General features: G+C 45.9%; 1 protein-coding gene across 1 annotated transcript in view; it reads left to right on the forward strand.

Moving 5' to 3' along the window:
- Nucleotides 1-9,372: 9,372 nt before the first annotated feature.
- The window catches only part of HTR7 (5-hydroxytryptamine receptor 7), a 40,045-nt gene continuing 38,901 nt past the window's right edge, over nt 9,373-10,516 (forward strand). Inside the window, exon 1 of the mRNA XM_014523627.1 lies at nt 9,373-9,423. Coding sequence (XP_014379113.1) covers nt 9,373-9,423 — 51 coding nt within the window. The remainder of the gene's footprint in view (nt 9,424-10,516) is intronic.

Raw genomic sequence — 10,516 nt, forward strand, 5'->3', positions numbered from 1 at the left:
AACCTAATGTAGACAGGTTTCTTGAGGTGCTCACCAGCTCTTTGAAGAATGCCTTCTTCCAATAAGGCCTCTTAATTGAGTATTTTCCAAACTTTTCCCCTTCATGACCCCACATACATTCAGATAATTTCATTCAACACAATTACCACTGTTAGTGGACCCCTCTTCAGCTGGTCCATGATAACTATCCCTTGTGCCCACTATTATATTACCATGACAACTAAGTCAGACAGGTTACTCCTGAATGAAATGGAAATACATTGACCCAGCTTCTCTCTCGTTTACTGTGAGAGGAGTGGGCATACAAATAGCTTTCCTGAAGCAATTGAGGTATTTCCGTCTCTTGTTAATTCCTGCCTTCTCTTAATTGTGGTCACATAGGGTAGTTGTGGGTTTGTGGGGAACTAGGAGCCCTGTGCAGATTGTAACTCCACTTAGGGTCATTATTCCTAGACTGGGAAATGGTTTTCAGTTTTTCCTTGGTTCAGGTTAAGCCAGCTGTCCTTCTTTCAGACTCCAATCTCCTTTTTACTAAAGTAAAAATCTGTTTACACTGGATGAAAAATAAACAATTGTGAACTGCTGAAACATTTCTGGGTTTTGCAGTGTGTGTCAGTTTACAGCATCCTGCATGTTAGATGAGAGCAACAATGACAGGTCTTGGGGAGGGGAAGAACCTGCTCAATACACTTGTCTCAGAGCACAACGAATAGCCAGCTTATGGCTATAACATGTGCTGAATCAACAGTGGTTTGTCCACAATTGTATCAAAACTACTGACAGATCAGGAAGTATCAACAGAGGAATTTAACTTCAATGTATTGCCATAAGATGCCTGCCCATCAGTTCAGCCACTCGTTCAGATCTTGAGCTTTTCAGGAATTTCCCTTGGTATAGCTGAACACAGAAGAGCTGTAGGCTATTTCAGGTTTTCTTGGGTCAAGATTTACAGCTGAATTTGGTTTAGTTTCTCTTCACGCATTTATTAAGAACTTAAAATATTTATTCAATATGTTTGCACAGTGTAATGCAGTAATGCTCAGAGACTGCAGTCAGGAACAGGCCTCTAATGAACTAGATACTGTACAATGCAGAATAAGGGACAGTATTTGACTTGAGCCACTTATACTGCAAAGCCTTGATCAGCTAAACTGGTGCTCATGAGTACAACCCAGACCAAAATAGAATCCCCATTGGTGTTAATGGGATCCTGCACTGGTATACTTGTCCACAAAAATGGAACAGCTTGCATAATTAGAGATGTAGACTATGATGGGAGAACCATGGCCCTTCAAGAAGCCTCATTTCCTGGGCTATTTATTTACACCCCCTCCCTTCAACATTCACTTTTGACTGGGGAGAGCCCAGTGACCTGCTTGAAACCTCTGTGTGTGTGTTTCAGTACTGTTAGACACAGACCTCTAACGTGTCTTGCTTCTACCCTTGCAGTCCCTAAGCCCCTCCTGTCGAACCCACATATCCCCTCAGCTAGTTACTCTTCTGGTCCCAAATACTGAACAGTTAGGTCCCAGGCTCCGTTTTCTCCATGCAGAGCCATTGGGTGCTCACATCCAACCACTGTCTGCCAACAGCTCTGCTTTCAAAGGCCAGCTCTTGGCAGCTACTGAGAGATTTGTCTATCACAGCGCCACATTCATCCCTTTCATGGAACATATCTGATTAGGCACTACTATCTTAGTAATTTTATAACAGAAATTTCCTAATTACTTTCACCAACATTGTTCTTTTTTTCTTTTTATGCTGCAGGATGAATTTTGAGTGGTGGCAAAATCAGTTTGTGTGACAGCAGGTTTACCACCTTCACTGTTTGTCTTACTTTCAGATGAGAGTTGTAGGTTACCTGCTTTTGTCAGTATTTGTTGGCATAGAAAAAGGGAAAACGTAATTTCACATTTATTTAAGTTGCATAGATACTGGCAATTATTCTGACAATGAAACAAAATGCTAAAGAAATGAATATTTACTGTTCTGTTTACTGCCATAAAGTGGTGATGATTTATTTTCACAAAGCCAGGAAAAGACAGTAAAGAAAATTGCAGCTGCAACATCTCTGCTGCAAGTCAAACAAGAGTGTTATTTACTAAACATTACACACTGGGAATAGAAATCAAGGTTTGAATAATATTTAGCCTCAGCAACTTACTTGGGATGTGATAAAATATGTTAAATATTTTGACAATATGTTCTTCACAGGCAGGAGAGACATTTACCTACATCTTATCTATTATTCCCAGTATGTTACCACCCAGAGTAGCAGTAACTTACTAGACTTTTATCAGCATCCAAGGAAAGGAAATGCTGATTGTCAAAAGAAGAAAAAGTAGAAAAAATAGAGTGAAAATAGTAAACAGAGTGGATCAGATATGGAAGGAAACTAAAAAATGGAAGCATGGAAAAAACAAGCCAACTTTTCCATTAGTATATTTTTTTTCTCTTTATTTTGTGGTACATCCCTGGCCCCCATCCAACATTTAATATAGGAACCAGAGGTGTGATAGCTCCTCTAAGCATTTACATTAATATCATTGCTCTTGTATTGAAGTTGTCAGCCAATAATTGGGCCCTTGCTGGGTCGTTTCCATTAGGAAGAGAAACTGATGCTGCAAATCAAGTAAGCACTCCTATTTATTTAGAAAGAAAGTATACATAGTCCTGTTTCCTAAACAGAATAGGAACAAACAACAGCAGGCTATTTTCTTCCTTGCAGTTTCCAAGCCTACCTTTTCTAATGAGTCCTGTGTCCAAGACAGCTCCATCTGTGGTCCCTCTTAGGTTATTCTGCTGCAGAAGCAGGAGTCAAGCCCTGCTTTGAAATGGAGCTTCCCAGGCTCATGGCTCCATCATGGAGAGCTTGGAAGCTCAGGCACAGCTGGCTACTGCTTGATGTGGACCTGGGAGTCCCATCAAGCATCTACAAAAGACCTGCCAAGCAAGCAGTCTGCTGCAGAGCTGGGAACCCAGTATTTTCAGGGTCCTCTCCGAGGATTGTCACCTTGTTGTGGTGGAAACTGTTACACCTCAACTCCATGTGATGCTCAATGACTAGGGAGACAACGGATCGATGCCATCATGCATCACCTGCATACATGATCTAAGAAAAATGTCAGGAGCAAAATCAAGAACTGTTCCTTGCCTTCATTGACCTGACCAATGCGTTCGTTTCCTTAAACTGTGAAGCTGTATGAACCATCCTCCAAAGCCTTGGCTGCTCACTGAAGTTTGTCACCATGCTGAGACTCCTGCATGACGATATGACCGCCACCGTCCTGAGTGGAAGATCTGAAACCGACGCCTTCCACATCCAGACCAGGATCAAACAAGGTTGCGTGATTCTACCTGACCATCATCATCTACCTCATCCGAGATGATCTACCATCTGGCATCAGCATCCAGTATCAACTGAGCAGGAAGCTTTCCAATCTTGAGTGCTTCTGAGCAAAAACGAAACTCACCACTAAGGACATCCATGACCTTCAGTTTGCGGACGATTGCTGCATGATGGCTCACTCTGCACAGGATGTGCAAGCAACCCTAGATCTCTTTGATGCTTCATACAAGAGACATGGCCTGTCCTTGAATGTTTCCAAGACAAAGGTTCTCCACCAACCCCCACTACCCTGACCAGAAGGCCAGAAGAACATCCTCTGCACTATTTACATAGACGGGGAGGCTCTGGAGTATGTGGAGCGCTTTCCGTATCTCTCCAGCCACCACTCTCAACAGGCTACTATCGATGAAGAAGTCCAGCACCGGGTCAACTGCGCCAGTGCCGCCTTCTTCAAGCTGCAACAATGTGTTGTTGAAAATAGAGATCTTCAGAAGTTGCTGAAGGTCCTGGTTTATAAGACTGTCATGCTGACCACCCTCCTCTACTTCAGTGAAGCCTGTACCATCTACCAATGCCATATTAAGATCCTTGAGAGCTTTCACTAGCAGTGCTTGCGTTGAATCCTGGGGATCAAATGGGAGGACTGCTGGACCAGCGCAAGTGGCCTCCATGGAGCTGTGTCCACCAGCATCAAAGCCTTGCTCTTGAGAAATCAATGCTGATGGACAGGCCACTGCACCTGGAAGAGTACAGCCTGAAATAAGATACAGCTCAGCTTTACTCATCTAAAATTTAGTGGCACTCCAGAGCTATCCACTATATCAGGGGTGGGCAAAATGTCGGATCCAGCCAGCAGCCGGACTCCATTTCCCAGTAGCCCCTGTCCCCGTTGCTGAGGCTGGTTTCCATGGAGACCCCAGCAGCAGTGGTGCCCTGACAGCAGGGGGGCCGGGCAGGGTGCCAATGGAGACCAGTTCCAACAGCACTGGCAGAGCATGCGATCGAGCAGGGAGCTGCTCCAGGGCTGGGGTTCGGATCTTGCAGTGGTGACAGCATGATCCAGAGCTGCTCTGGTGTTCAGGCAGCAGATTGCAGCTGTGCCTCGGCTCTGGACCATGCTGTCAGTGCTGCAAAACCCCAACCCTGGAACAGTTCCCTGCCCAGCTGCGTGTCTTGCCAGTGCAGCTGGGGCCAGTTTCCATAGAAGGAAACTGTCATGCCATCCTGGCCCCTGTCATGCCATCACCACTCTGGGGTCCCCATGGAAACTGGCCTCAGTGACGTAGGCAGGGGCTGCTGGGAAATGGAGTCTGTAGCAAGTCAAATCTGGCCCGTGGGCTGGACTTTGCCCACCCCTGCACTATATAGAGAAGTGTCCATTGACGTATTTTTTTTAAACATTGCCTCCTGTGCCCTAACTCCAGAACAAGTAACAGGTTTCATTTTCTACAGTTGAGAAGGTTCCCAGTAGGTTGAATGTTTCCTTACCTTAGAGTGAAGTTGAAGGAAAGGCCCGTCAGCATTTTAAGGCCTGTCTGTTCATACTGATTTAATCACAGTAAAGATGTTTTTGGGGAAGAACTGAAATACTTTCCACAATTTATTAATGCCTACTTTAATGGCAGCTCTTGGCGACTTCTTCATGGTTCCACATAGCGCCACACAGAGGAAAGACCATAGCTGAGAAATCAGTTGAAAAATGCAATGGAAGGTTAGGTATGTTTCTTCTTCAACATTAGTCAGTAAGTCTTGAACTTTATTTACATAAAGTACACTTAAATCACAGAAAATTAAGACTCATAATTGTGTGACTTCCATTTGTCACAAAAAATTATTAGTGTTTACTGTTAGTTTGGTAGGAGAAAAAAACATTCTACAGAGCTTTTTGGGGGGAAAGTTAAGGCTTTTCTTCAGTACAAAAGTCTAACTGCAAAAAGAAGATAAGGAACATATTGAATTAGCTGAAATAATTTTACTTTAGTGAGTTGGAGAGAAAGAGGAAGGGTCTTAAGAATCCAGGATCAGGCCCTTCAATACACAGAGGCACGTCTTTGTATATATGAGGAGGAGTCAATGTTATGTTTAGAGAAGATAAAGTTTAAAGTTAATCAAAGATTGAGCAGTATATTATTGTGTTTAGCCAGAAGAGCAGAGGGATGGTTGGATGGAGCTTGCTGAGGTCTACGTTTGGGTGAACAGGGAACAGTTTATTGTGGGGCTAAGAATGTCAACCTATGTTATTCTTGACTTCTAGTGAGTGACTTGTTTACTTTCTGGACATTTCCCAAAAGAGTGAGTGGTCACAATTTAGATTCTGATAACACAATATTAGCCATTAATATCGTGCAGGAGGTGACGGTGATCAGTATCTTGCAGGATTAGCTCCTAAAGTCATGTGAAATCAGCTCTAAGTGCATTTACTAAGCTCAGTCCTTAAAGTCATGCATGCCCTCAAGGGGAAATGAGGCAACCAAACTCTGTAAAAGGTGCACAGCAGGTTTAGGCCTGTCAAATGGAAATTTGGGCTAGAGTGTAACAACAGTCAGGCAGAAATTGTGGACAGCCCTGTTCCCGATGCCAAAAATGGGCTGCACATGCAGTTTTTAAGGGTCTCCAGTGCAGAGGAACCTGAGATCAGGGAGTGGCTCCTTGGTCACAGGGTCTGGTGCCCTAGGACATCTAAAAAACTGCCAGTTGTTCCCAAACCCTAGGGCTGCTCATGGCTGGGCTGACAATCAACTGATTGTTGGGCCTGGTTCCAACAGCTTTGGGTGTCAAACAGGACCCAGGGCTGACAATCAGCTGACTGCCAGCTCTGCGTGCAGGACTGCGGGCACCCGACTTTCAATTTGCCAGTGCAGGAGGAGTAGAAACTGGCTGCTATTGGGATCTGATCCCTGATTCTGAAATTACACCATCTGCCATGGACGTATGGCATGGTAGGAGGTGTGATTGTTGGGATTGAGGATCAAATTCCGTTGTGCCATTAAATTAATGTGAGCCAGGGGCCTGATTTAAATAAATCTTTGACTTTCTCAGATGTCAAATTATAAGACTACAAAAGGACAGATTAATAACATGATAACATTAAATGTGGAAAAGAAGAAACAGAGATCATATGCTGATGCCAGATTACTTGTACTGGGCTTTGGGGGTACATAATGAATGTAGGAATTAGGTCTAAAACTAAGATAAAACTCTCCCTATATTCACTAAATTTGTGCAAAGTCACAATTTGGAAATGTGAATTCCATTGCTTGTTAAACCATTTAATAAACAATATAGGTAGGGTTTCAATTACACTTTGACTCTTTGGGGGTGGGGGGAGAGGTTCTGCAAAATAAATTGGGCTGCCCATCACAATGCCCTAATAGAATCAGAGCCCCCACCAGGTTATGATTTTCAAATCTTATAGGGGGCTCTCATCTCTTATGGGAGGGCTCCCCCCTCCCCCCGTGAGCTCCCCTATAATTCAAACCCTGAATATAGGTGAGTTTGCAGTAACATTGTAATCAGCTGAAAAATTGCTTTTAATGCTAATATTAAGCCACACAATGTTATCAATGTTTAAGATAGGAATCTTTTTAAACATGATTTACCCAGTTCCTATTCCTAGAACTGCAATTCATGTACTCTATATTGGAAAACATGCATTAATACTAAGGGAAAGATTTTCACCCTCTGTAAGGTCTTTTTTTCTTCTTTTTTTGGTTAATGCTGTATCTTATTTTTACCTTGTTCTTGCTATACAGAAAGATAATTCTCTTCATGATATTTGGTTAGCCAAGGGGACTGACAGGAATTGCTTTATGAGACTGGAATTTTAAGCCACCTGCCGGCTAAAGTTTTGTGAGAAGTTAAACAGGGAATGGAAGGAGTGAAGTAGTTAGCATGAAGGTCAAGGAAAATGTGTGACTTTGGAGGAAAAAACACTAGCAGCTGATAATGGCCAAGTAAGTGGCTAAGTGGGTCTATTGCTTGTTATGCAAAATATACTTGTTTTACTCTTGCTTTGTAGAAAGCAATAAATGATGGAAAAAGTAGAAAGCAATAAACAGTGGAAAAAGGAGTGGCATTTTCCCAAACTCTAATCATACACTATGCTCTGTTTGAGATGCCAGCCCCAGTGGATGGTGACAGCGTTTAAAACATGATCACATATCCGCTTCTGGCTTCCCCTCTGTCCAATGTAACCATAACCCACGTATGGTTATGAAGAGGATCTTGAAAATAATCATCACAATGCCATGTGATGTCTGTCTGAGTCTGCAGTTAACCTTAAAAAGAGGAAGGAACAGCAGTCATTAGAGCTGGGGGAAACTACCTACCATTATAGCAGTCAAAGCCTTGCTGCTATATGGTAAGTGTGGCAAAAATGCCACTGTCGGTGCCCCTCTGCCGAGATCTGTCTCCACCAGCCTGAGAGGTGGCTGTTGAATCCCTCACAGCGGGGATCTTGCTCCTTGTCTGCAAACAAAAGCCTGGCGCCTGGGAGGCGATGCTCTGGTCACCTGGGCAGGGGGGGAAAGACCCGGCCCTGTGCGCGGGCCCAGGTAGCCAGGGATGCTTTGTAAATTGGTCGGTTTGTAGCCAGTATTGGCAGCTTCGATTGGACCGGCTGCTGAGGTCAGAGGGGTTATAAAAAGGCCTGGGCCAGGAAGAAGGGGAGCCATTAGCCATGCGGTCATCCAGGTGAATCTGAACCTGGCTCTCTCCTCATCACTGCATGCTCCAAGAGTGCCCTGCCTCCAGAGGAAACAACAACCACCTCTGGATGATGTGAGTGAGTAAGCTACTAGAGATCCGATCAAATATTTAGCTTCAGTAACTCAGATGCGTGGTTAAACGGCTACCTCAGCCACCCTGGTTTGCTCTATGGGATTCCTTTGATATTCCTGTAAGATTTCTTGATATTGCTCTACCTTTTACCCTATTTCTGCCCTACCCCTGTCATCAATAAAGTTCTCCTTTGAAACCGGTGTGGGAAACTTATTGAGGGGTGGGTCTAAATTATGCCAAGGAGGCCCCTTAGGTCTGTGGACTAAGGGAGGCTTCCCTAATCAGCCCCTGACTTGGGGAAGTGCCCCAAGTGCTTGTGTTGGGTCTAGCACCCATTGGACGATCAGGCCTGTGTTCTCCAAGGTGCGCAGAGCCAGAAGTGAGTCCAGAGCCTTGGATGGTGGCAGCGGGAACCCCAGGCTAGCGGGTGTGCTCCAGGGAAGGGGTCGGCCGGACGGGAGGCACCCCTAAGGGAGGCACTCGGAGCCTGGAAGGGGGGCGGCGCAGGGAGGGGGGCGGGTCAACGCAGGAGCGCCCCCTACTGGCCCGCCACAGTAAGAAGCTGGCTTTAATTAATCTCTGCTGGAAGGGAAAAAGACTATTACTGCTTCTCCAGGTATCAATGCATACAGGTCCTGGAAGGCCCAGAGAGTATTAGGAGGAAAATTGGATGCTGCCCCCAATTTCCTCTAAGCAGGGAAAAAAAGAACTTGTGGTATTCCCCATGATTATGTGGACATCCCAGGCAATGTACAACTAAAATGATTGGAGCTATTAATTTCAGGCTGTCTGAAGACAATGGAAGATATCACTGTATATTGCATCAATTGTACTTGTTTCACAATTTAAAGGTTTTCTTCATCAATATAATTTTTAATGAACGCTGAGATTCTGGAGAGTCAGATGGCAGCCTCAGAACAAAAGAAATAATACTAATAAAAATATGGCAGGAGCCCAGATCTGCCCTTCCCAGTCACTTTTTTGTTTCAATTTGTTGCTTTTTGTCAGATACTGGGGTGATCTCTGGGGCAAAGGCCATCTTGGCACATAAGAACCCAGAGACCCAGATCCTATACTGGGCAGAAGGCAGCCTGAAACAGTAGGACTAAGAGGTGCACATAATGACCCATTCATCTCTGTTGTATATTACCTCAGACCAGTAGCGTTCAACTTTCTGAGCCTGCAGGCTAGATGAGTGGCACGAGGCTAGGGCACAGGCCAGATCTCACAAGTAAGGCTGGTCTATGGACCAGATCCAGTGTGGGGACCAGATCCAGCATGGGGTCAGTTTGCAAGTGAGATCCAATGTGCCCACCCAGACCTGTGTGCCAGATTTTTTTTTTTTGCAGAATATATATCTCCACCTCCAGCTCACTCTGCCAAGTGGCCCTTGTGGTTCACTTTGCGGCTCAAAGCACACTAAAAACCTGCTACACAATCTGCATCGCACAACCGCGCACCAATCCCTATACCCGTACCCCTACCCACTGCCCTGCCCAGGGGGGCTAATCCTGAAAAAGTCTATGCCAGACCGCTCTCCACCAGATGAGGCCTGCCATTTCTTTCCCGTCATCCTCTTCTGTCATTCTGTAGTACTAATACATTTCACTTAGTCCCATTTTAATACAGTCCACGACTGTGGGGTCAGATCTGCACTGTGCAAAACCAAGAACCTGCTCACAAACAGACATTCGGACCCTGTATGCCCAATCCAATGATGGACCGGCCCTGCAGGCTGGACGTGGAGTACGACGGTCTCAGATGCTAATGGGGCACGGCACAGCACAGCCACCTAGGGCCTTGTTACACCTACAGTGAGCCACACCAATGTTGGTTAGTGATGGTGCTGGCTCCAGTCTGGACGGAGCACTGGTTCATTCAGGCCAGCAGGGACCAGGAGGACTGAAAGACAAGAATCCCCCTGCAGCCCTCGCCCTCCCTTCCAGACAGTGTAACACCAGCTCCCAGAGATAATCCTGTCCTGGCGCAGGGCAACTCTGGGCACTTGAGAAGTGTTTAAAACTAGTTTCAGGTGTCAAGGGACAATCCCAGTTTAAGAGTTCCAGCAGCTGCCCCCAATGACTGTGTGACAAAGCTCTTAATTCATCCTTCCTCCACCGAGGACTTAAAAGCATCCTCCTGCCCATACCACCGTGTGAAAGAGCAGCCCGCGGCAGTGCAGTGCAGGGGGTGGGACAACCCGCCTGCTTGGAGGAGCGGGAAGCCGGGTCCTTCCCTTACCCCCGGCCCGGCCCGGCCCGGGGAAGCCGGCTGCCTGCAGCGCCTCAGCCGCGCGGGGGAGGGAGGCTGCACCGCCTGACGCCGGGAACCAGGAGCGGGCACTGGGAACCGGCCGCAGCCTCCCCCGCGCCGGGCTCGACGCAACGG

The sequence above is a fragment of the Alligator sinensis genome, unplaced genomic scaffold, assembly GCF_000455745.1.
Source record: "Alligator sinensis unplaced genomic scaffold, ASM45574v1 scaffold493_1, whole genome shotgun sequence".
NCBI lineage: Eukaryota > Metazoa > Chordata > Crocodylia > Alligatoridae > Alligator > Alligator sinensis.